Genomic DNA, 27,441 nt, shown 5'->3' with positions numbered 1-27,441 from the left:
GACGTATGTTTGAAATTAGCATTGTTAATTCTTACCTATTTTCGCAATAAAAAGGATGAACTTTGGAAAGGATTTTGTACACGATGAATATCGTTAGGAGTATAACGTCCTTGTTCTCGTGGACATTCGGAAAAAGAGAAGAAACAGACAGGGCTAGACGTTAGGGTCAAACACCTGATTATCTCTCGTTGTATTCAGGTGTCCCGTTCGATGGAAACGAGTTGCTCTGTGAATTCCTGTGACCCTGCTACCAACCGTATCGTGATTTGCTCTTGATGCTGCCTTTTCTCCCTTTCTTTTCACCGTTCACGTGGCCACAACGTGAAAACACCCAATCACGATACTCGAGACAATAGCTGCGAAACATGGACTCCTGGTTCTGGATGTATCGAGAACGATTCGACTTTCTCCCGAATTCTAGTATCTCCAAACCCTTGAACGGAACAGCTTAATGAAATTGTAACGGCTCTTTTAAGCGATTTAACCTATTACGATATAGCCTTTACAAGACCGTTCAACTATTTCTTATATCTCCGGTAGATATATTAGTTACCTGGTCAATAAGACAATATTTGGTTATATGAAAATTGCGTTCGACGCAATTATAGAAATTTGTAAATTACATCCGTACATTGGCTTTCATATAGATGTTGTAAGTAGTTATTACAACGAGAAAATCGATTGAAATAGCTGCGTCGAGAGCGGTGATGTAGCCAGGAAGGAAGACGCACGAGTGACACGACGTGAACAGAAGCGTATTTGGTGCCATATTACATGCGCAGTGTAAACAACTCCGTTACATCGACATAGCAGGGAAATAAGGCGGACGAAGAGGTACCCTGGCGGGAAACCGGCGAACCAGAGGCACATATCGGCGCGAAGCAGACCAACAGCCTTTAAATATTCCCCGAAGAACAACATACAAGCTACCGTTCCTCCGTCTTTCAGTCAGTTTTACGTCTGAATTTTACGTACCTTATATTTTAACGTTCGTCAGAGTTACTACGACTCGGTGAAAATTCTCGTACACTTGCTTCAACAAATTTGATATTCTTTTATTTTTCCATCGACAAAATTTATCGTACCGCGACTACGTTGATAAAGGAAGAATAACAATTGGCAGACGTGATTCTACGCGAGGTAGAAATTGATAAAAAGTTATTTACGCTACATTAGAGAGACTTTACGAAAGACCAGGAATATCGTTGTGTGGTAGATTCACCGTTTGCGATATGTAACATAGATAGGCGAATTCATATCTTTCATATATCGTAAGATAGGAAAACAGGATGGTCAAGAGCTTCGGATTATGGCGTACTCGTCATATTTTCATGGAGTTTGGTATCTCACCATGGCAACACCCTAGCGGCCATAGCGAGCCGGCAATTACGAGTACGTGCTATTGAAATACCATTACGTAGAAGATATCATTGGGCGTATCTGAAGAGAAATTGTATTTGTACATATTTATTTGCATATACGAGTACAATAATGACTTCACTTCAATTGGAAATTATATTATATTAATTCGTGATTACTTTGCATGTTCGGAGAATTTCTTTATCGTAATTACGCGATACTTGATAAGAAGAGTTTTGTTAATAAGAAAATTTAATAAGAATCGCAGAGAAACGAACAATTTCGTATATTAAAAAAAAAAAAAATAAATCGTTTTTCTACGCTTGTTACGTTAACGTAACCTTTAATTGAAAAAAAACTATGGACTTTACGCAGTATGATGTTTCTTAATAACAGCAGGATATCGTCTGAGGTAGCAGAGTCCTTCAAAACGTACATGATTCGAGAATCTTATATTCACCTTGCAACATCTGATGAGATCCTGTTCAAAATGCGTAGATGTGCCTCGTTGAAGAAAAAGCGTAAGGGAATGAATATATATGGGACGAAATAACGTTTCAGTATTTCAGACTAAAACAACAGAGAAGCGAGGAAAAAGATGCGAGATATTTCAACTTTGATACTTAACACTTGGAAGTTAGTAAGCTCTCTAGATTCTTGAAAAAAAGTGCACTTTTATTTTCAAAATGTTATACATTCGCGTAATAACAATTGCATAAAAATATCAATCGTTTAATTACATGCAACACGTAAAATATTAAAATACAAATAATTGTATAAAATATTAGGAAACCGGATGACCGGAGATTATGTAAGTCTATCTTTTCCAATTAACGAATCAAACGACACCGAGCTCCACCTTCCTTCCTCGTAGATCACTTTACTCATTGTGAGTGAAGTGCACTCGAGCCATCCACGGCTAATTTCTCCGCTTATCCCATCGCTTCAAAAACCTACCTACAAAAACACTAGAAACCACGCACGCGGTATTTCTTACGATCTCTCGCAACCCCTTCACCCCTTAGATGTCTGGAATATCTGTAAAATCACATTTTCGCAGCTTGGAAATATTTTCGACTTTGATATCGTTAATATCTAAATACGAATCGATCGATGTTCGATACTCTGTACGATGATTCGTATACTTGAATCATAAGATGCTTCGAAACACACGCGACATTAAAAAGGAATACGCATCCAAAGATGAAAAATCTCACTTCTTCGATTTATCTCCGATCGAATGAACCATTTCGTTTGTACTTATGACCGTAAAAACCCGTTTTCTCTCGCTACAAGAAACAAGCCACAAGCCACAAGCCACAAACTACACAGCCAATATAATATATCTTAAGAGTATTTGGCGCTGATAGTTTCTTCGGCCCTTGGCGGCCCTTCGGTGGGACCAGGAGGTGTACCAACACGGGCGGAGAGTTCCCAAGGCCAAACGAGCTCCATCCAAGTGCTGCGATCCTGCTGAAAATGCGTGGGCGCGGTCTCCCCGAGGGCTGGCCTCGGCCAACGAAGGTCGCACCCTTTTTCGACTGGCGTGCGCCTGGCCCTTTCGTCCAACCTCGTGCGACCATCTGTCCCCTACCAAGCCGCGCGCGCGACCGTTGTCCTCCGACCTCTCCACCTTTCTTCACGAGCGATCCTGAAGGAACGGCTCGTCCCGCCGTACAGTATCGAGGCGCAGGCGCGTGCAACGATACCACGTGGCTGTCGACATCCGTTTCACCGGTTTCCATAAATTTTACCCTCCGATCGTTATATGCTAGAGACAGTGGGCAAATTTACGAAGACAGGTAACGCAGGAAACGACCGATATTATCGTATATCGGTTTTCTAAATATTTCGATCTTCACAGATATACGTATACGCATTCGGTGTAGGTGTGCATTTTCCAGTTTCCCCGTAAGCGCATAGAAATCCGCAAAACGAATTATTTGTTCGATTTTATATTTCTTATTTATATGTCTGTATGTTGGTCATATTGGCGTTTTAACGAACCAAATATACGAAACGTAGTATATAATATACGATATGGTGAAAAGTAATATAATACGTAAACACGACTAGAAAATACAGAAAACGAATGATATTGACGAACAATAATGGAAGAATAGATACAAGTCTCGCGGGTAGAATACCAAATTGCTTTCATTCGCCATCGAGATCGTTCAACTCCACCCTCAAAGTTGCTCTCCACAACGCATATTCACCGATTATATCAACGCACACACGTTACAACCCCTCACGCATGCTCCTATCCTGCCTACCCCATCGACGAACAGTGGGATTGTTGAAAAGGAGAACACTGTTGCGCAATGCGTCATGCGCGATTCATTAGGACGCTCTCCACCTCTTTGGGATTTCGAAGCCTATGTTTACGCATGCCAGTGTCGATTTGCCGGCCTACCAGACCCGCCTGAAGGGACGATTTCAACTTTCTAGTGGCAACTTTCCTGCACTGTGGTACGTGTCCAGTGGTCCGACAAATCTGACAAAATTAATTCATATGCACATAGATATAGATATTTGATATATTTTTAAAACACATTTCGTATCCCATTCGAAGCTCGAATCGTATGAAACGCGTTAATTGAAAAGAATCGAGAGTGCTTGTGTCTTACGACGTCTAAGAAATTGAGAGAGAAATATCTGTCCGGTGCTAATTACGCGGGAAGTACGTCCAATCGAAGGAGAAATTTCTGAGAAATATCCGCGATTCGGCGGATTTCCAACCGGCAGCTTCCTAACCCAATGTACCCGATCCACGCTATAATAACCCGAGAGTAGAAACGCGTAACTCCATCGGTGGTCGCAACCATTAAATCACCTCGGAACAACATCCATCGCCGAGTCTGTCGTTCACGAGCCGCTGCAACTGCAACTAAAATCCCCCCTGTTCCCCTGTTGGCGGCGGTGTCCAGCGCCAAGGCCAAGTTCATCGAGTTCGAGCTCGCCGTCTCCTCGTCCCTGGATCGATTCCTTCGCGTTTCTGTGTTCCTGTTCAAAGAGCGGGGGCGGCTCCCGCGGAGGGCAGGCCGTCAAACTCGCGGGGCGGAACCATGACACGAAGAGGCGGTGCGGAATCGCGACCTCGTGGCGACGAGCACCGGGTACAAATCGTACCGATCGTCGGCGGCGTAAGATCGGATTCCAACGGCGGCTACGTTGTTCGCCGCGGGATCTTCGGTGGTCCGAGCGAACAGGTCGACGCCACGCGGAGCACGTTGCTCCTGGATGGAAGGCAGCTCCAAGACGGAAACGCCCAGGCGTTAGGTGTATCTGCGTGGCGTCGCTGATGTACGCCCAGAAGACGTTGTGTAGGTGCACCTTCTTAACCCTAAACTTGGTGCTGCGATCGGATATGGTTGATCGGGTGTGGCCGTCTATGGATGAATAGGAAAACGGATGAACGTGTTTTTGAATACGGAGGTACGATTTACAGATTCTGAAATAGTGGCAATATATTGCACCGTGATTACGAAATATATTAGCACGTTATCGTGTTTATCGTAATATTTACACACTGTTTAATCGGAATAGGTGTATCAAATTCTATATTGTTCGATAGTACGTATTTTTATGTGGCTTGATCGATCGGCTGTGATCGTGATCCGTGGCCGAATAGGGGAATGGGTGTGTGTGCTTTTGAGCATGGGGGTATGATTTAAATATTGGCAAAGGATTATACAGTGGCTACGACGAATATTTCCACACCGTTGTATTTATTATAACGTTTAGATATTAATTAATTAGGTTCACGAATGTTCAAGTAGAATGCACAAATTAGCATCAGACGGAATACAGAATGGACCGATAGAATGTTACATACGTAGGAAAGCACTAGAATTGGATACATTTCGAACGTTCGGTACTATTGACCGCAGAGAAGAAACTCTCGAAACGCTTGCTTCGTACGATGATAACGCTGATTTATATAACCTGGACTTAATTACACTGCGTTAGTTAGTCCTAATTGGTAGGTACTAATTCATGGAAGTAGTACAATGTTATAAACGAGGGAACGGATTCCGTGATTGAGAGAGCTCGTTTAAGCAGGTTATATAAATGGAGGAAATGAGAGGTTCACTGGGCGAAGATTCAGGAAGTGAATTTCACAGAATGAAAGGAAACATACGATTACACTTTCTAACGTTCTATTATCATTTATTATCTGTAAAACGTGTTGTTGTCGCGAGAATTTACGATCCTCCTAGATTAAACGCGAAATCCAATGTCTAGGAACTGATAAAAGCACAACGATCCTTTCTAACATCGTTAACCTACGAAATAAAGATATTTAAAGTTCAATAAAGAAAATATTTTCATTCGGCGAAAGAAGAAGTTCGAAATAAATTATTTACAACTTGATACTATTCGTCATAATGATCCTATATACGGTATATATGGTATGCGGTATATAGAATTATATAATCGATCATATAACAAAAGGTTCGGCATGAATTGAAAATAAACTATTCGTAATATATATGTACGTATATATCATAATCGCGATCAAACGCGATGAAGTTTCTCAAAGAGCGATAACAAGTGATACGAAATGGAGAAGACGATAAGCTCGTAAATTGGCTAATAAGCTTCTCTCGCGGAATATTTCAGAAAACATTGTAAAGCGATCTACATGCACCGACGGGGTCCATAGAGAGCACCATTCGTCCATCCCATTGGAATAATCCCACCCCCCGGTCGAGACACATAACGACACAATCCATTAATCCTCCGAACCGCCTCCTGGCGGAGAATGAACCGGACTGGTGCCAGCCCCAGGGGTAACGCACCCCAATTCGCTGTCCAAACCATCTCCTCGCCATTCCTCCTTCCCTGATCATCTTGTTTACTTTTGTATTGTCTAGAACCATCGTTGATCGTCTCTTTATCGACACGTTGATCATCGTAAATGTTTAACTCCGTGGAAAATCACGTGACACAAATTTATGCTCCCCTAGCACTTTTGTGTGTCATCCAATAATCAGCTGGCCTATCCATGGTATCCTGATAGCACCAGTCCGTCGATGGACTGAAACGACTTGCCGCCAGACAAACTAACCTAAATCCCTTCCTTCCTTCTTTCGCCACGTGTATTTCCACTCGGCTAGCTTAGATCGTTTCGGTACTGAAACGAAAGATGCCGATAATACTTTGTAACGACACGCGGCTATGGGAAGTCATGTTCACGAGGCGTATGTATGAATATTAATTACACCGCAGGTGACACTGGTTAGGCAGCTATCAGAATGTAGGAGGTCTCTTGGCCTGGATAAGGAGGTTAAAAACCCTTCGAATTTAGGGTAGGAATGGTGGTGTAAGTTGGTGGGTCTTGATCCTGGGGGAGTTGACTTAGTTGAAGTCGTGATTCTGGCCTGGCAAGCTGCTGGAATGTTTGAGGGAGAGAAAGAGATAGTTGAGAGGGAAGTATCGGTTTTGTCAAGGATCGATGTTTGTTCTGTTGTGGAATGGTTTTAGATCGGATTCGTAGATCGCAAATAGAAGGAGAATTTTAAACAAATTTATAGCATATAATTTATAGCGTTTGAAAAAATCGTTTTCCTAATTACAGGAAAAGTATTTGCTTGTAACCGTTACGCGAGAAAGCGAAGAGAAAACGAAAAACGCGTTGGATGGATAGATCCGGTCTAGGCAGTCTCATTGCTAACCTAGGCTAGGCCTTCGATTCGATGGTTTCCCGCGGGGATTCCTCGCGAGGATGTTATCCTGTGAAAAAAGCGTGGGTGGAATCCCGACGAGGCGAACCCTTTCTCTCCAACGACGACAACCCGAATCCCTTCGAGCGTTCTCGCTTCACCCGCCATTAATTTTCCTCTTCCGTCCTGTCCGTTTTCCTAGTCTCTATCGTCGTCATTCTCCCTTCCGAATCGTCCACGGAACGACAGTTTCCGAAGAACGGGACGAATCATCAGAGCAACATAACTGCCCAAGGGCAAAGCTATAACCCGTGCCAACCTCGATAAAACACCTTCTCGCGGTGTATACCAGCCTACTTCGAATATGTGAATATATTTTATTCAACCCTTTCCCTCGGGCACCAGATTAAATTATTCCTATTGGTAGGCTGTCCGACGTTCCATCATCCAGAGCGGACCAGCTCCGTGGAAACGTAGAAACACCGAATACACTCTGTGCTCCTACTGCGTCGGCTAATCACCGACGAATCGCGTGACACGCTTTCGAAAACCGTGCTTCTGTCGAGTACAGACTATGGTACCGACACACGGAAGATCGTAGGAATTTCGTACGACTGCCAGCCAACTTCTGTTAGCCTGGGACAGGGGGATCAAACCAATAGACTGCCGATAGCCCTTTCGATTATCGGAACGATCAGAACGAGACCCTTCCTCCATCTGGCTTGACCCGAACGTTCGCATTTCTTAGATGCACTTGGCTGGTGGAGACCCCTACTCGCGCGTGTGCATTCGCTACAACTCCTCAACGTGTATCGTGCCCTATTCCTTAGTCGAGTTATGATGCCATCGATCTGATGCGTTAATGGACAGTTTTGACAAGCGATGATTCCGGCTTGGCACGCCTACTACGTCGGCAAAGAGCGTTTCCACCAAGCGGAGCATGGCGTACTCCTGGCAAGCATATCGCTACGCGTTGTTATTTAATCCAAATTCGATATTGCCCGCTCTTTTTATTTCCCCGTTTTATTTTCCCATAAAATAAAATTTATTAGAGTTTTCCGACAAATGTAACCGGTAGATGTCATACGTAGATAATACTAATAGCCGACAGTATACGCGGATACGTTCCTTCGTTGCGAACCGCTGAGTGTTACTAGAGATCTTGGAAGCCAAGTTTCTCGATCAAACGTACTTTTACATATTTTTAGTTACTGATAGACCGCGGATGATATACATACGTAGGTAGAAAACAAATTTCAAACGCTTCCTAAACCCAGAGACAAATATTCGCCAGAGACTCTGCGAAACGAAAGCCTAATTACGCGTCACTGATATCCAGATGAATTCCTTATTCATCGTCCAATTAACGCGTCTCGTTGCTCCCTTTCGAATCTCAAATTTCACGAGGCTCCTCGCTAATCCCTTTTACGCCCACCGGTGTCCAGTGCACGTGTCCGCTCGAAAGGTGTACGAGGTGAACGACCAGACGAATATCAGGGCACCTCTCTCGCGGTTATGTCGGCCCTGTCGCGATGTGTGACTCGAAGCACTTGGACGACTAACCCTTTCCTTCGGACGAAGTCGCGCCGCCATTCTCATATGTGAATACGGGCTGATTCGTCGTCGGATCGACGACGGCATCTCCTTACCGCGATTTCTTTTCCGGTTCGTAAAAGTCTTGGCCGCGTCGCCGTCTATCAGGAGCGACGGACGCATCGGCGACACGCACGTTTTTCTCGCGGAACGATAGGAAAGTTCGGTTTTCCCGCTCCACTTATGCTCCTCTGATAGCACCGGAAGCCGCCGATTGATTGGAAACCCCACGAGGTATTCCACCTGATCACCGAACCACCGAGACGCGTCTATGGCGTCCTGGTGTCGAAAAAAGTGGAATCACCTTTTTTTCTTTTTTTTTTTTTTTTTTTTTTTTTCTTGACGCCGTAGCGTTGTTTATGCAATGTAACGTGCTCGTGCGAAAACGTATACGTGGTTCGATCATAATTACGGCCGATCGTCGCGTGGGACGAATTATGCAAACGCTTTGATCGATCGATCGCTGGTGCTTCGATAAGTAGGCAGTGACGGTTATCGGAGATTAGTCGAACTGTTTGATTCTTATCGAATCGTTAAACTCGTTCGCAAGTTAGAATTAAAGCGTCGGTGATTATGCCAAGTTGTTTCGTTCGTTCGGTATAACGGCTTTCGAATGGTTCGATGTATTCGTGTCAAGTCGATGGAGTACCGAGGCGGTGCAGAGATTATATCGGGTTTGGAGAGAAGCGCTTTTTGATTTAGGTAAAGCGTAATTTCCTTTGACGTTATAGAATGAGGTACAAAGGGAGTTAATCAAAGTGTATAACGGGCTATAACGATATTTCGCGAACAAAGAGAAATTGAGAAAGTTGCTAGGGATACATAGGGCGATAGGTGGTAGTAACATCTTCCCCTATACGTTTGGCGAACAAAGGGGATGCAAACGTTATTTCTATTTTCCTTCGGAGATCGCTCGCGCTTCGTTTTATACGAGCAATTGGTAACTGAAAAATCCTGAAATACGTAAAAATATAAATAATAGAAATTGGTATTGTTATTAAACAGACGTATAGTAATTATAATAAATAGTATCGAAAGTTTATTCGACGTTATGAAATTCCGGGTTGGAAGAACTTCACTTCGTGCTACTGGAAACAAAAGAGAAGGAGAGAGAATCGGTGAAACGGTTCGACCAATCGACGCGGTGACGAAAGTTTGGCCAGAATTAGCGACTGTTCGCGGTCGTAAAAGGGGAAGTAAATGCCGATTGACCTCCTCGCCTCTCTGAGGGCCGGATAGAGTTTCTATGAATGTTCCGTCACCGCCCACAACCCGTTCTCGTTTCTCGGCGCGTACGTCTCCTACGATTTCCGGCGAATGCGTGGAACGAACAATCCGAACCTGTCCGATCGCCACGAATTTCCATCTGACGGACAACGACCGAAGAGAGAACACGCGGAATGCGCAAGATTCTCCGCCGTTATAGCTTCCTGATCGCTGTCACCGCATCGCTTTTTATCCGAACTCGTTCGAGCGAAACGATGGAATTAGAATCCCCTTTTAAAGCATGGAACCCGCGACCAATTCATTCGCCCCTCCACCTAAAATCACAAACACGACGTATAATTTGTCGTTAGAACCATACATTTATAGCATAAAGCCTACATACGCTTGTTTCACGCAGGAAGCTTATCGCGGATGGCAGTATAATATATGAATACAGTTCGATATTTATAGATATACGGTATCGTAGTATCGGGGGAAAACTCTGAGTAATTAAAAAGGTCTGCTTGACCATGGGACATGTGCGGGCCAGGTATACCGGAGCCAGGGTATAAAAGGTAGCCTTGAGTTGCCAGAGAGCTTTTAGCGTTGTCAGGGTTGACGAAGAGTGTCGTCAGCGTTGTCAAGGAGTGTGACCGGTGTGGAAGAGGTTGTAACACGGTACTCTGAAAGCACGAAAAATTGTAACAAATTGCGATCTCCTCCTACAACGCAATATTCTTGTAACACGGTTTAGATACAACACGGAACAAATTAACCATTTTATAGGAGGATTTACCGTAGTACGAGGTTCGGTCAGACGTTGAACGAATTGCGTGTGCCACGTCTGCACGCTGTCGCTTATCAAATACGCGTATCTTAAAAGACAATCCACCCCACGTGATGCTCCATTTATCGTTTTTTTTTTTTTTTTTTTTTTTTTTTCGGTAGATAACGCAACGAGCGAGGAAGCAGTTCCGTCTTTCGGTAGTAAAACAAGGTTTTATCCATCGAGGGCGCAAAACCTACCGAAACGCTGCATAAATAGCAACGTATAGGTTCGATCATTCGGAAGGAGTTAAAGTTCCGTGAAATTGCGACCGGTTAAAAGGACGGTGTTCGGTGGACAACGTTCCTTCAACAGCACCGAGGAAGTAGAACAACTCGTGTGCGATTGGCTTCTGATCCAGCCCTTCGCTTTCTACTGGAATAAAAAAATTACCAATCTAGTGACGAAGGATAAAACAGAGCGAAACATACGTGGAAAGGTAACTCGATTGTTTGTTTTCTCTTTTTCTTCTTTTTTTTTTTTTTTTTTTTTTTTTTTAATTTACTGAAATATAAAGTTACGAACAAAATTCGATTTATCTTTGGCCGAGCCTCGTACACGTAATACAGTATCCTGAAATGTGCCAGAGTATAAATACGTCTAGAGATTTCTCAAAGAGTAAATAGCTGATTAGAAATCAAGTTCAAGACGGAGAAAAAGAAAAGTATCGAGGTTCGATGGATAGATGGCGGGAATTATCATATAGCAAGGAGGCACTGTCATACGCAAATGTGACGGATCGATGGTGACAAGCGATGTTCCGAACATGCTGTCCTGTTACAGCACCCCGACATTCTTTTGTTCTCTACGAATTGCTGGTTTTCCTTCGCCATCGAACGGATTTCTACGTCTCATATTACCCTGTCTCGTAGAGGAGTCGATCCATTATTCTCAGCTTTCTTGGTTCGTCCCAAGACACACCACTTTCGACCCGTTCGCGTCGTGTTCGGACGAGACGCTTCTCCACGTTGCTTTTTGCGCTTATGTTCGATGAAATGAAAACGTTAAAGTCGCTCGCGCTGATTATACACCGTTACCATTCAGTGGTAACACGATGGTGACACTGAGCGAATGCCGCTGAGCGAATACGTAATATCGATCGTGGTTGGGTAAGTCGACGAATAGAAACGTTTGTTCGTACATACGTGAAAATGGTTTCTTGTCTCGTTTGTTCCTTTCGAATGTTAACTCCACCGTGATCATTCACTCCTTGCACCTGGTTTCTGCAAATTACTCGCCGTTTATAGAGTCCTGGTACTTAACGGTGTTCGGCTGTCATCATTACTGGTGATTGATTCGACGACGATCGTAGCAGGATATTATGGCAATTTTCGCGTTGAGTAAGAAAGCTTAACGTATCTTATGCAAGTACTTACATACTTTTCGTCGTTCCGCGTATTCTACGATTATTGTTGTATATTGCCATCGTTTTTGCGTCATCTTTCCATCGACATCTTGTCTTCTTGCTCAAGCTTCTTCGTTAAACCAGTATTATCAATCATAATGGCAGAGTACCGAAGAAACATCAACTCGACAGCTGTTCGTAAAGCACTTGCGTCTCCTCTAAACTCGAAACATTTTGCTTTCGTTTTCGATTACGTCGTACTAAAAACGGTCAGAAATTCGACGAAGCGCGCTTATCACGTTCTTCTCGTCCGATTTTCGTACGAAATGCCCGATTTTAAAGAGGATACGTTTACATATGTAAATAACCGTGTACCGTAATAATAGGTGCCGCGTTAAGAGGTGCTGCTGTGTTGTTCAAGTCCGCGTTGACCCGCGAGTCTCTGCACGTCATGATCTTCTGTTCTCGAAGAACGCTTAATCCTCCTCCATTTTACAGCCACATTCCTCGCTTTAGCGCCTCATTCCCGGCTACTAGGACGGCAGATACGGAGGTCGCGGACCTCGTAAATTATGCTCGCTTGTCGCACGGACAGAGACGAATAGACACGAGCGTCAACAGGCGAGCATAACGCGAAACCCGTCGACTATATTCCAGCAGGGCAACCTTCTGGTGCCCTGAAAGGCGGCAGCGTTCATCGGCATTGACGTTTGTCGTCGATTTCATACACGCTCGCCGAACACCTGTCCGCCCGTGTGCACGCACGTTCCCTCGATTCACCTGTCGTGGCATGTTCGACGTGGTTTTGTTTTTATAGTGCGAGCACACGCACTATTAGGAGACTATGAAGCCGTATATAGCGGCCAATAAGTCGGAAGAATGACGGACGAGCCCCACCCTGCCGCGAGGTAAATTCAATTTGTCCCGGCTGAAGAAAGATAAATCGCGCAGATGTCAACGGTATTAGGGCGGCATGAGCTTGTTGGAGGTCAGGCAACCGCGTTTTAATTCCGAGTCGAGCGACGACGCTTTGACTTCCTGGTTGCGCTTGGTAGCGTTTATCAGGCGAATTCGAGGGAAGGTTAGGAGGAAGCGTAACGCGGTAATGAGCAGATGGCCAGTGGAACGGCATAGAGGCAAACGAAGCAAGTAGGTTGTTCTTGCAAACTGGGTCGGGACAGTAACGCGGCTTTTTTGAGAGTTTAGTTTCAAACAACGACCGTTATTGCTATCCGGTGTTTTAAACAATTTGCAATTGAAAACTTAATAGAGATGGGATAGCGAATTGCAAAAGTAGAGAAAATTCGACCCCGATCGATCGCCAAGAGGAAATTGTTTATCTTTGTCAAATATAGGAAAAGCAACGACCGCGTATCTCGTGGAACGATCCTATACGAGGATACACCTACTCGTTGCTATTATTACTGCGATGCTCTGACAAATATCGTATCGTATATAACGAAGCACGTACGACTACGAACGAATCAACTGACCTTTGAATTTAATTAAAAAATTGGAACAATAAAAGACGTTCGATTTAGACGAATATCACAAAGTGTGCCGATACTTGACGTCCAAATACGTACTCGTATAGATCGCAACAGAACCCGTATTCTTATTCTACTTACGATTAGAGAGCATTTTACTCGGAAATAACAAAACCTTGGAAACCCATGGTTCCCTAATACCGTTGACACCTGCGCGAGTTGTCTTGTTTCCCTACCAGGCGAACGCGTTTTACGTCCTTTTGGTCAATGTCACACCAGGCCGCAGTTCCTGTGCGGGACACCGTTTCTCGCCGACTTTGGTGTCTCCATGATTTCCTGATTCCACGATATTCCAAACAGCGAGAAAAAAAATTGGCTCAGCGATTTTCACCACATTTGTTCCCGTACTTAACGCACGCAGTCTTCGTTCTGTACGAAAACTATTTCATTGCACAGGCGTATGTTGTTCCTATTAAACGATCAAATTTTTCATTGAAATTAAGTTCCATAGTCTGGAATTTTACGGTACTTCGACGATAAAATACGATAACTTTACAAGTCGTTGCTCTCGCTATTTTTAAATATAATTATTAAAATTTCGTTTAATCGTGGATATCTGTAAGTAACGGAATTATCGTTATCGTTAAATAAATGTAACGTAAATATCGCGACGTTAAATATAATTGAACACCGCGTATTCGGTTTATGTACGTGTACAGAAGGAAATATCGATCATGGAAAATGATATGTTAATGCGCGTGACCAATCGCGTTGTCAGGCGAGTGCCATCGGTTCATGGTTTCCTGGTCGAAGCTTCCGGAAGTCGGTAGAAAAAAAATTCTGGCCGGATCGAAGTTAAACGAGCCCTCCATCCCCTCTACGCTAATAATCAGGCGGAAGTAAATCACCCTCCGTTATAGAAACGAAGCTGACTCTCCATCAACGTTCTCTTTCTCCGCTGAGCGCGCGCAATTATCCTTTCAAACGCGTTTGAAACGCGTTTCAAAAACCGCTCGTAGGAAATGGAAAGACGTTAGAAATTATTTATCGATTTGTTTCGCTTATTTCGCTTAATTTGTTGATATTTTTAAACGAAACAGATTTAGATTTTCTATTATATGTATATTATATTTTACATTCATTTTGAAATCGTACAAATTTTCGTTAATTAATCTTTTTCGCCGGCTTTTAGAATTTTAATTAGAATTTTAATTAGAATTAGAATAACGTATAAACGCAGTCAAAGAAACGGAATTTAGGTGGAGATTCGTGCGATCAGCTAAACGCTATCTTTGAATTTTGTACGTTTCACGGATATTTCATTAATCTCATACGTACTTGTACCGTAACTAAGTTTGTAACGATTATGCTTGCAAGTTCGAAGATGTGAAAAGATCCGAAGGCTAGTTTAGTGTTTTACGTTATAACGAGTCAAACACAAACTTTGGAAGCAGGAACGTATAAAACGAAGACGAGGATCTGGCCGAAAATTGAATGGGACGCCGTCGGAGGACAAGGAAGCCCTTTTATGGGAAAACGAGAACCGTTGGTCCCTAAAGGGCATACGCCTACGCACTTTTACTAGGAAACCATGAGGAAAGGACTGGTTGTGTCTCATCTCGCCGTGGCCCTTTGAGAATCCTGCAAAAGGACTCGATCCGCGACAACTTTCCTCGTCGTAAGACGTAATACGTAAGACAGATACAGACAAATATTATGGATAGTAAGAAAAAGAAGAAGATACTTGTATGTTTTACAGCCAGGGCTCCGCTACGACTGATTTTCATCTTTTTCCTGAGCTTTGAGAAATTCTTTGACGGAAAACCTTGTAAATGACCGATTACAGGTTGCAGTCAACCATCCCGCAACTCAACGAACTGGCGGCGAACGACCACGACGACAACGAGATTTTAAAACACGCCAACGGATACGATAAACGCTTAAATACCAGAAACGATCATCCGTAGAGACAAATTAACGTATCGCGTGTTTGACAAAAATATAAAATTGGACGATAAAACTTTTTCTCAATCGTTCGAAGGTAAATGGCCGGAACGTAAGGTGCCGGAATTATCTAATTATTATTGCGCTATCGATTATTATAATCGATCGTTGTATTACCAATTTTACGAGTGAACTACGGCCACCTAACAATGTAACAATTCAAAGAATTAATAGAAAGTTTTTATCAATAAAAAGTTAATATTAATGTAAGAATCGATATAAATTTTAATAAAGTCTGTATTCGTGTGCCAGTTAGAAGGGATGCTCGGACAATTATGGCGTTCCATGGCTGGCCGAGGACACCGATGCAAAGGCATGTTCTCCTAGTCGGTGTCACCAGTCGACTTCCCTTTGGTATTCGGACGACAATTTCGATAAAGGGCGCGTACGATGTAATGGTCGTGAAATTAGGCGGAATTATTTAACCCTTTGGGGACGTTTCACAAAGGGCCGAGTTCACAGGATGTTAGAAGACGACGACAAGTCTTTTAGGGACCCTGACCGTGGTCACTGTCACGTGATCTCCACCAAAAGGGCCACAGAGCAATGGCCGTGGTCCAAAACATGGCGCTGCACCAACAATCATCGAAATTCTACGATTTTTTAACTATTTACGATCAAACGTGTAGACCCCGGACAGTCCATATTGAATAGAAATTTATATTTTTATAAAAACTAGTAAAGAAGCAGGATCCAAATAGAAATTTGTTTCGACGATTAAAAAATAAGAACGATTTACTACGCGTTGGAGATTTTCTGTGTTTCTACGTATTACGTGCATCGTACGAATTTTTTCAGCCCTAAATTTCGCATCAAAAATTCCACTTTTTTTTTTTATATCCTGATACCGTTTTACGTCATGTTGTTGTTTGATCGATCGGTTTTGTCGCTGTACGACAACCGCTTCAGACATAAATCTTTCGCAGTTGGTAATCGATATCAATTACATGGTTTACGCGATATATATGAATCGTTAGTTTGATAGGAAAAAGTTCAATTTACAATTTAGCGATGTTCGGGAGATTCGCTACGACTAAATTCATATTTGTCGCTTTGTGTCGTTACATGTTCAAGACAGTATACGTGAAACGCTCTACGCGACACTGAACGGACACGTGTCGGTATCGAGAACAGGGCTTTATGAACACACGGAGGACTCAAAGTGAATTTAAGGGAGTAACTTAAACTTCCTGGAGAACGACGATCGATAGTTGAGCGGATAACGCAGATCTTGCCCAACTTTTGTACTTTTAATCGAATTACGAATTCTTCTAATTTTATATCTATTATTTTTATTCGTTCTTTGTTCAAATAGCAATTGAAATATTTTCATATCGTTACACGTACACGTATTGCTTGCGAGTGAATTTAACAAATTGTAAACTAGCGTTTCTTAGCTATTAGGTAAAGGTAGGGTGTTAAAAGTATTTGCAGTAGGACAAGGGTACGAGATTTACCAAATTTGACACACGAACGAAAGATTATTACGATCGAATTACAATATTGTCGAATTCCATAAAATATATTAAGTTTCATATAAAAATCAAACAAGGGATAAATTAACTGTATGCGATCTGTACGCGATCTTCTGTATGCGATCACGTTTCGTTTCCCTACCTTTATAATATTCCCTATCTTTTATTCTTGATCTTTTCCTGGTCTCTGTCGCAAGCTTATCTACGTAAAAATGAAAACAACTTTGGTAGAGTTTACGACACGATTTATTACGATGAACGTTCGTCAGCGTATCAGCAGACAATGTGTTACAATAAAAACCATAGGTCAAAGTGTTATCTGAAATTTTCTACTCTTTTGATAACGGTCCTTCGTCGAATTCGTCACGTACGTACAAAAATCGACAGAGGGTTTGATCGATAGTGTCGATAAAATTCTGAGAATTGGGGATACGCGTCGATTTTCAACTACCTAGCTGCGAAATGTTATCTCGTCCAATCTAGCGAAACGTTGGTAATCATTTTTCTATACATCCAGATTGTTGGAACAATCGACGAATAAATTCTAAGAGCGTTTCCGATAAACGTATACGAATATTGGCTTATGGACCAAAAGAAAATTTACTTTCTAAAACGGTGTGCGCACTTTCGTTCATGTCCTGCAGGCATATCCTGTCACGAATACTCGCGTAAATGAATGGGGATCCGATAGGGCGATGTAACAGGGTAACAGGGGTTAGAAGGAGCGTTCCAAGGGTCCTGAAGGCCCCTTCGTCTCAGAACCAAGTGTATTCGACTCTCAGCCATGTTTCCTTCGATCTATACGCGTATACTCGCGTGTTTTCGTTGACGCACCAAGGATATCCAAATCTGTTTCTGACACGTGTCCGTACAGACACATATTTTACACATTTATTTTATACATTTATATAATATTCGATAAAAAAAAAAAAAAAGTGCGTGAGATTAGATAGAACGAGGTAATTTAGAAAGTTTATTTTTATAGTAGGAAACGATATAACAAGAGCTTACTCGTGTTTATCGATTAAATAAGAAACAATGAGCGTTTGTCAATTTCATTCGATATCTTATCGCGCATAGTTTGGTTTAAACTCGGCACGGTCTCTATCTGACCGCGCTAAAATAAAAGAAACCCGATAAAAACCCAGGAATCAAACGATGGACGGTAAAAAGATCGTTACGTAATTGATAAATGGCAAAAATGCAATCAGAAACACCTTTTAACGCAACCTTCTCTACGTCTAACAACCTGAACCATCCGTTTCGAACGCCGTTATCCCCCGTCCTTCATCCCTCGCGAAAGCACCCCTATAGAAAAGGTAGTGGTTGAAATTTTCTGACAACCCCGACACAAGTGTCATTCACAGGTTTCGTAGCAATCACGATGCAACCCTCGTACGATTCGCTTACCAAGCTCTCATGAACGTACAGAAAGTTCGCCGCGATACTTAGGGTGGTTTCGCAACATCCCTCGAGCAAATACGAGAAACATCTGTGGGGTGTCCAGTTTTAGGAACGTATAAGAACGTAGAAGGTTGCTGTTTTTACACAGGGGTTGCACAATGGGGGATGTTAGACGCATCGGTTTCAACTTACCAGGGGCAATTGCTCGAAAGGAACCCCTATCGATCCATGACGTTGCTCCAGCCACGTGTTTATCGATCGCTCGCCACCTTCGTTCACTGGTTTCCCTAGAAGCCTTTTCAATGGTTCCTGATGGTATTCTCGCATCGTGCTAGAGAGAATTTTTGTTTCGCAGCTGTTCGACCACGTTTCGCTCTATCGTTCAACTTATCGACTCTTAGGTGGCTCGTTGGAGTTTCCGGATAAAGTATCCGGACGTGCTTGCCCTGCGGCAAGATATCGTAATCTTTCAGCGACAAGAGCATCGTTCGAAGCAGTTCCGACATCGCGAAGCTGCACAAGCCGCCGCCGAATCGACGCAAATTGCTAGGACTCGCCTGACCGCCTTTCATCGGTCTTGATTAGCCGCGAAATAGAAGAGCGGGCGATTCAGCGGTTTGCGTTTTGTTCCACAAAATCTCAACGAAGAAAGAGTCGTTTGTTTACGATCCGTAAACCAACCGAACTGTCACGTACGTCTGGAAGTCTATATGAGAACCTTGCGGACTTATGTAACATATCGAGGCGTAATTTAACAAAGTTGGAAAAATAAGGCACCTGTGCTTCGAAGAAAGCAGAACTTACTAAATAACAATCGTTATTTATTGCTTACATCAAGAGTATCGAATAAAGATAATGAATAAATTATCGACGCTGATTATTTTCTCCTCCGATTATTTATGAAATACGTTGATGTACATGCAGGTACAAATATGTACGCGTTAAATCATAATCTTGGAGAGTTTTGCTAAAACGTTCCTGGAAACACATTCACGAGCCACGAACAATAAGCCAACCCTCTTCCAACGGATTAAGAGAGTAGAGTGGCTTGTCCGGTTCCGCGAGGAAGCTCCCTCGTGTTCAGTCCAAGACTTTGTTAGATCAAGTTAACCGAGGAGAGCAGATCAGCGAGACATCGAGAAAGAGAGAGAGTGGGGCGCGATAAAGCGGGGCTGTACACATTTTTCAGTGATTAGTGCGCGTTGCTTGCTCGAACGGCCAACTCGTCTTCGTTCTTCCGTTACACGAGTCGATCGTCCGTGACTTTGAACCCTCGAACGGACCAGTTAGTCGCTCTCGACGTTGAACTAAATTCTTAAACGATTCCTAATCGAGAGCCTCGCGCCGATTTCGTCGTTGTTGTGATTTCTCAAGGTAAGAGAAAGTATCGCTACTTGTAAAGTAAAAATTCATTTCCTTTAGAAATTTGAACGATCGCAATATCCGATTTTAATTTCGTTCGTATTTGTGACGTCGTACCAACTATACTATAATTATCAATCTATGACGTATTCCGCGAATACAGGTTACGGTTTCGCAAAAGATACGATCGTCGTAAACGTTTCGTATTGAGAAAAACCGAACGTTCCTGTTTCTAAGGATCGAAATCGTTACAGAGCGGTAATATTTATTTACGCGTGCTTGCTACTCCTGCTACTCTGCTTTCAGAGAACGTCGTCGGTATTTTACAAGAAATCGGCAATACTGCATGTTCGATACGGAAAATCGGTACTGGAAAAAATCAGTGACGTCGATGAACTCGATTGGAGCGAGTTTGCCTAAGAAGATCAAGGTCACGTTTGATTAGAACCATAAATCAAAAAGCATCGTTAATTAATGCGAGAACAATTTGTATCGAAAGACTTCGATATCAACGGGAAGGAAATTTTATTTTCTAACAAATTATCGTTTCCGGCCGACGGCCACCTATCGCCATTTTGCGTCAATCGATTTTTCGTCGAATACCATTGCTGGCACGCAATTCTATATACGGTTGATACATATAATACACGTAAGAAATAGTTGCACGTATCAGCTGGGAAGATCGGATACACCGGAAGAGGAGTCGCTTAGTTCTAGAAGAGAGACTTGGTTCTGTTCAATGAGAAAATTTTCATTCCCTTGCATTTCGTTTTCGGGAATTTAAAGGATCGTGTTTAGAATTTCGCCAACTTCGTTTCGCTTCGTTCGTTTCGAGTTTGATGCGAGGATTTACGAATTGTTAAGTTTGTGCGGTGTAATTCGACGATCTTTCTCAAGTAGAATCGAAATAAGATCGCGAGACGTTGGAATCGCTGTAAATATCTGGTAACATGAAGAAAGAAGAGGAAGAACATGTATGGGAAAATGTCTAGCGACGACTGTGCGGCAAAGTGTTGGGACTCGAACTCGCGTTAAGCATCGATAAGTAAAATTGCTCGTAGATAGGCAGTGATTTGAATCGTGTGCTCGAGTTTATTGTTATGTAGAATTGCGTGACTATACAAAATGTCGTTTGTGAACGGGACGATGATGTTACTCGCGTACACCGCGAACATGATCGCCACGTTACCTGAAAAAGTGGGTACCGAGCTTGGTGAGAATACTATGGACAACACGAACGTAACGACGACCACGTTATCACCGGAGGAACGAGAAAACCAATTCGATTTCGACGACCGTGAGTACATTGGAATTTTTCTTTATTAACGTCGAGTTTTTGTATTATTTTGAAAAAGGGAAAGCGTCGGTTTGCGAAATCTCGACGATAATGAGCTCATCTCTAAAAACGGTAAATAATTCTCGCGAAGATGAAACTTGTCGAAATTATCATCCCTCGCATTAATATGTCTCGTCACGTGATTTGTTTGGATCTTTTACGTCAGTAGATATCCAGAACGCGATATAATTACTCATAGGAGACGTAAACTTTGCAACAAAATAATCTATCGACGTCTCGATCTGTTAACTTTTCCCAATCACTTTCTATTTTTATCGTTTCCTTTAAAATTATTACGAATTTCTGCTCGTCCGTTAGTCTGCCTTGGCAATTATCTTTCTACGATGTAGCTAATTTTCTAGAACATCGACATACGCGTGAAATTCGTCTTTTAACCTGTCTTTGCTAGCTTTACCGTTTACATCGTTTTAATACCGCTTTAACATCGAAACTTTAAAAGGCCAAGTACGAAGAAAGTTGTTCGAAGAACGACAAAACTTGGGATTTTGTGATTTGCTGATTCGCGAAATAGACTTTTTATACGACCTGATAAAATAATATCAGGTAAAGGTAGAAATTTCACAATTTCGCACAAATCGATAAAAACACGAGAGACTTTGCCGTGGCAGCGCGGTGTCGCTATCGATGCGAGAGAATTTACAGTAGGAAGAACAATTTTCCAAAAATATCATTTGTCACTGGCAATCGATACGAGTTAAAAATATTCCAACATAATCGAACATACTTTCGATCGAAAGCGACGTGCCTATTGTCGTAACTGTATGCGTTGCGCATACTGCATACTGTATACGTATGTATACACGCTAATCGTTAATCCAGTTCGAAGACAAAACAGTGGCGAAGCCTTCGAGGAACTGATAGCGCGCACAGATAACGAGTTAACACTCGGAGATAACCTCTGACAATGTTGCTAAACATTGATCTATTATAAATGACGTCATTACTCTTGTCTCGCACGGACAGATATGTAAATAGTCACGGCCATGTTTCTAGTAGATAAAGGAATGGGAAATTTGGCTTTTCGATGTTTGACATTAGTGCTATATTAGATAAGGATCAATTTCAAACTCGATACTCCAATTTTACTCTAATTTTAGCTACGAAACTTTTAAAAAGATCTTTTAAAAAGATTTCGTAGCGTCTTAAGAAAGCGTTAAAGGCGAAATTGAGAAGAAGACAATTTCTTCGTGCTTTGCTTCTTTTTTTTTTATTAAGAATCTTATACGTACTTTTTAACGTTAAAGAATCGACGCGTTTCAAAAGCTTTCCCTTGTATTCGTTTCTTTTGTTTCTCGATAGAATGGTACATGTGGCGATGTTTCGACCCGTACGGCTGCTTTTACATCGGTTCGCCATGGTCCGGAGAGAACAGACCAGTCTCTACGTTTCCGGCTCGGCCGGACAGCATAAATCCACGTTACATGCTTTACACTCGAGATAATAAGGCAGAACCGCGCGAACTCAAAATCGACAAGTACGAAACTATTCGCGGAGCGCACCTTAAAAACGATAGGAATCTTTATTTGATCGTTCATGGTTTTCTCGACAACGGCGACAAAACGTGGGTTTTGGTAAGTACTCGATCAAATAGGTTTTCCTCGTTTCAAGTTCTAGCGAGTCTATCGATATCTTCGTGTATCCATATTTTCCGTACGAACGAACGATCCAAATGTTTCACTTTGAAAGTCAAAGTTTATTTGAAAAAATAATATCGTATGTTGTTGGTGGCCGTACTTTCTTTAAAAACGTACTTTCAGCCTCGCTAAAAGACTCGCGTTGTTCGCTCGTTACGATCAATTTTGTCTACAGAGAACGATGGAGGAATTATTGACCAAGGAAGACAGCAACGTGGTGATCGTGAATTGGATCGGTGGAGCGGGTCCACCGTACACGCAAGCTGTGGCCAACACAAGATTGGTAGGTGCGATGACGGCTCGTTTGGCTTATCAGTTGATCGAAGTTGGACGAGTGGATTCCACGAAGATACACTGCATAGGGCATAGTCTTGGTGCGCATACTTGCGGCTATATCGGATATACTTTAAGGCAGACGTACGATCATAAACTTGGAAGGATCACTGGTAAGTCGAAAACTCGTAACCGTTGGACTGCCGATTCTTTTTTCTGCCATTGCGAACGACGAAATCCGGCGACTAATCTGGACGAAGCTTGAGAAAATCCACCCTTACGCTTTCCTTAATTTCCTTGAAAATGTCCATCTTGCCGAAATAATGTCGCCTAATACTTTCGGAAAACAAACGATTTAACGTTACGAAACGTAACTGGTAAATCTCTCTCTCTCCCTCTCTCGTCACATTGTCTTTGCTGATAACTACGTAGGTGCAGTTGATGCGACGTTAAGACCTATATACATATTATATACGTATATACGTAAAAGCTGCGAGCCATCGAGGTAGCATAAAAAGCGCGTATCGTCGAACTGCGTGGAATCGAAGGCGTTTGTCCGTCTCGCACGATGTCTCCCTTTTTACGCGATTTCCACGCCTGTTCCGGTACGCTACGATCAATCGAGTGGAATAAAATTAGCCCCACCAACGGTGAGGAACGAACGGAGACGTACGAAGATAGCCGATCGAATCAGAAACGATCAGGGTAACAGTGGAAGGAAGAGAAGAACGACCGAAAACCTTGGCTCACGGCCATTTTGTCCCCCACGAGCAAAGTATATTCGCCTACTTCGCATCGCGAGTATCGCGCGAATCGGTCGATCAGAAACCTAACCATCGGTTCTATAAACTAAAAAACAACACGCGCTAATTACAGTGGCGAAGGAAGGTCGCGTAAATACGACGTAAGAAAACGATATAATAAAATGTAAAGTTAGTATCGGGCGGCGAATTAACGCAACGCCGTGAACCGATAAATCAGCCGGAAACATTCCGAATTCTGCTCGAACTGTCCAATAAAGCGACCGTATCAACCGACACAGCCCTTAACAGGCGCACGATCAACCACCCCTAACAGCCACCATCGTACCCGGTCCATCGCCATAACCGATCCTCCGATGAACAAAATTCCCGATCGATCCACCCTTTTCTCAACCCCTTTTCAAAGGTGGTAATGGAGAAGGGGTTCGTTCGTTCGTTGGTTCGATCGGATTCACCCAGACCACTGTCACGCGAGCTATCGATCCCATCGGGAATTACCAGGACACCATGAACCAACGAGAGCTACGCTTTGGTGAACGGACAAACCACAGGACGAAGGCGAATCGAGGGTGAAACAGGATCCTCCCGTAGGCTTGGCTTCTGATGAACGGAATGGAATGGCGAGGCGGTAGGGTGGATCGTTTCTCGACGGTTGGAAGTTTCACACCGATGGTTGTTGACGAGGGGCTCTAACGAACAGGATATTGGCGGTCGAAGACACGCCCGAAGACAAGATTTAGTAAACAGAGGGAACAAGGCAGCACGCAGGGATAAGAAGTGGCGTTGCTCGAAGAAGGTGGCTCGAAGGGGTGAGTTTGGAAAGGGGATGACGAGGATTCGAGATGCTTCTGTTTGTGTTTCTGTCGGGACGTTGAACCGTTTATTAATGTACGTAATAATTGTGATTTAAATATACATCTTGTTTAAAGGGATGAGTCGAGAAGGGTCGACGAGGCGGACAAAAGGATGTCCGTGATTCGGCTGATTTCTATTTGAACAACTTTTAAATAGTTTATTGATCGTATTATCGCTCGTATCGGGCGTATTATCGCTCGTATTATAATAGGTGAAACAGTATATAAATAATCATTTTTTAACGGAACGAAATAGTTCAAATTAACGAAATACACGATGTTTCGTAGAAATTGCGCGCTGTTAAAGTTCTAAGTGTACGAGAAGATATTTGATACGTAACCTAGCGATAGAAAATTAGTATGCAGCCACCGCGGTAAGTAGCCATCTTAAACGTACAATAACACAACACGTAGGAATACTACTTTCGTGAGCAACTATACGTTATTGGCTATATACCGCGTTCATTAGCCTCGGAAAACATAAAGCGTCACGTAATAGTTACGTGCATCGTCGTAACGTGGCGAACAACGTAGCGAACAACGTTACGAACAACGTTGCACAACAGCGGAAACGATTGCCCCGTCTGACGAGACAATAGATCGAAAGGTTAAGCGATGGAAGAAGAATTATCGACGATTATCGCTTTACCTGATTTACGAGAAAATTCGTAAAACAGATCGGTGAAAATGGGAATTGATCGTCATCAGGATTCGCGAAAACCCTGCTTCCGTTAGAACTCGTAGCAACTTGACGAAATTCTACAGAATTTGCTGAAAATTCCACGAAATTCGGCATCGTTTAAAGAATTTTCTACGACCGAAACTGTGGGAAACTGTTTGCACGGCGAGGATATACGCAATACGCGTAGAACGCGACGGAAACGGGCAAAGCGACGAAAGTGTGTACGGTTGCAGCAACGATCAACGAAGCTTCTCACGTCCGTTTGGTTTCTCTGTTGCAAGGCCTCGATCCTGCCGAACCGCATTTCAGCAACACGTCGACGATGGTTCGACTCGATCCGACCGATGCCATCTTCGTCACAGCTATCCACACCGATTGCAATCCTTTTATCAGCGGCGGCCTCGGCATCACTCAACCTGTCGCGCATATCGATTTCTATCCGAACGGTGGTCGCAATCAACCTGGTTGCAACGAGGGTGTTCTCAATTTTATCAGCTTGGAACATGGCAGCTTCTTCCGTGGTAAGCCTGTTAGCTTCTCTCGCTTTCTCGATCTCAACCGTTATCGATAGATATAATCTGCTACGAACCTAATTCGAATTGTCGTATCTATCAAACTACCACGAATTCTACTAAATAGAGATAAATATCGTATCAAATATCGATGTGTAACGCATTCTCGTCATTTCCATTCGCTGTTTACGTATCCCCGATACGTATTACGACACCTGTATAAAAGAACAGAAAGAAAGAAGAAGAAAAGAAACTTTTTCAGAAAAGAATAAATAGGTAAATAGACGAAACTGTGGATTTCAGGGATAAAGAGATTCGTCGGCTGCAATCACATCCGCAGTTACGAATATTTCATAGAGAGTATCAACACGGACTGTCCATTTCTGACGGTTCCTTGCCCCTCTTGGGACAAGTTTCTAGATGGCAGTTGCTTCGACTGCGTGAATCAGTACTGTCCCAAGTTTGGATTAGACGCTCAACCCGGAAACTACCGCGCATCCGTCTACTCGATGACTGGATCCACCAAACCGTTTTGCAGTTAGTACATTTCTTTTATATACAGCGTCGTGTATACAAATTGTACGAAGAAACGAAACGAACGGTTGTCCAAGAATCGTTAAGAGGCGAATAAACTTGCAGGAGGCCATTACAAAGTCGTCATCAACGTCTCGAAGACGAACGAGAGTCTGGACCACGGTGGCGAAGTTGGAACTTTCGCGCTTAAAGTAATTGGACAAAATGGAAAAAAGTCGGGGAGGATGCCGCTCAGTTCTCAATCGACGTACTACGAACCAGGTAGCACTCACACCGTGGTACTGCTTGGTGACGTGGTTGGCAAACTGGAATCAGTGGAAATTTCGTGGGAGTACCGAGTCTCTGTTTTCAATCCGCTCACGTGGAGACTTCTGCACACGCCTCGCGTCTATATCGACTCGTTGAGCATCGAGAGTTTGGAGGCCGCTCACAGGTACGTATCCTGTTATAACGATATACCGTCGACATTCATGTCGATCTTTATTAACGACATCCGATCGTTACCAAGGATATCCGCGTACGCACGGTTCGCCGCGCGTGCAACTTTGATATCTAAAATCTTCCTTCTGTTTAATCTAGCATTACCGTGTGCCCCGACGAATCGAAAGCTCTGCTCGCCAAGCAATCGAAGATCTTGACGACCAAGAATTGTCAAATAGCTCGGCCGAACGTGGTTTCAACCTAACGACATCCTTCAAACCTTTAAATCGACCAATACAATTACGACACAATTACGAGTCAAGAGACTCGTAGTAACTCTGGCTGTCAAGATTTCACTTTTCACACGCTACCGTATGAAATTTACTCGTTGCTTATCGTACGACTTATCTTTTAAGAAATAAATATACTTTTTTCTAATAATTCGTAGCGTACTTTTGTAACGATGTTTTTCAAATGTAACTTTTCGGAAAAACAAACTATCTATACGTCAAGATGAATATAAACGAAAGTAGTATTTGATACTCTAAACTTTCCAGCGGACCGTAATTCAAACTCAAGGGAACATAATTTTTCTAAATAGTAGCAAAGGATATAGATATAAGGATATAAAATACGCGGCCATTTGGCGCGTTGACTCGAGTTTCTCTTTTCAATCTTTATCTC

General features: G+C 42.9%; 1 protein-coding gene and 1 long non-coding RNA gene across 12 annotated transcripts in view; one reads left to right on the top strand and one right to left on the bottom strand.

Moving 5' to 3' along the window:
* Positions 1-27,441, bottom strand: part of LOC100651224 — a 46,907-nt gene that overhangs the window by 3,512 nt on the left and 15,954 nt on the right. For 4 of the 11 annotated variants that reach the window (XR_007226819.1, XR_007226818.1, XR_007226823.1 and 1 more), the window contains exon 3: positions 36-10,510. This is a non-coding gene — a long non-coding RNA (uncharacterized LOC100651224). Of the gene's footprint in view, positions 1-35; positions 10,511-10,623; positions 11,877-12,029; positions 13,231-27,441 lie in introns of those variants that run through there. The other 7 variants (XR_007226826.1, XR_007226820.1, XR_007226824.1 and 4 more) reach the window with 7 other exon arrangements.
* LOC100651465 (pancreatic triacylglycerol lipase) lies at positions 18,563-27,198 on the top strand. Its single transcript, XM_003401576.4, has 8 exons — positions 18,563-19,742; positions 20,037-21,027; positions 22,387-22,658; positions 22,897-23,167; positions 25,573-25,812; positions 26,107-26,340; positions 26,443-26,770; positions 26,917-27,198. Exons 2-8 carry the CDS (start codon positions 20,856-20,858, stop codon positions 27,020-27,022), a joined length of 1,623 nt encoding a protein of 540 aa, XP_003401624.1. The 5' UTR covers positions 18,563-19,742; positions 20,037-20,855; the 3' UTR covers positions 27,023-27,198.

Source organism: Bombus terrestris, chromosome 16, assembly GCF_910591885.1.
Source record: "Bombus terrestris chromosome 16, iyBomTerr1.2, whole genome shotgun sequence".
Taxonomy (NCBI): Eukaryota; Metazoa; Arthropoda; class Insecta; order Hymenoptera; family Apidae; genus Bombus; species Bombus terrestris.
The sequence above is the reverse complement of the archived record's forward strand: the minus strand, read 5'-3'. Positions and strand labels throughout refer to the sequence as shown.

What these genes read in the sequence shown, in the direction of transcription:
- LOC100651465 (XM_003401576.4), top strand. Translation starts at nt 20,856, where the DNA reads ATGTCGTTTGTGAACGGGACGATGATGTTACTCGCGTACACCGCGAAC. An exon ending in ACATGGCAGCTTCTTCCGTG is followed by an intron (nt 25,813 to 26,106) that starts GTAAGCCTGTTA and finishes TGTGGATTTCAG; the next exon opens with GGATAAAGAGATTCGTCGGC. An exon ending in ATCCACCAAACCGTTTTGCA is followed by an intron (nt 26,341 to 26,442) that starts GTTAGTACATTT and finishes ATAAACTTGCAG; the next exon opens with GAGGCCATTACAAAGTCGTC.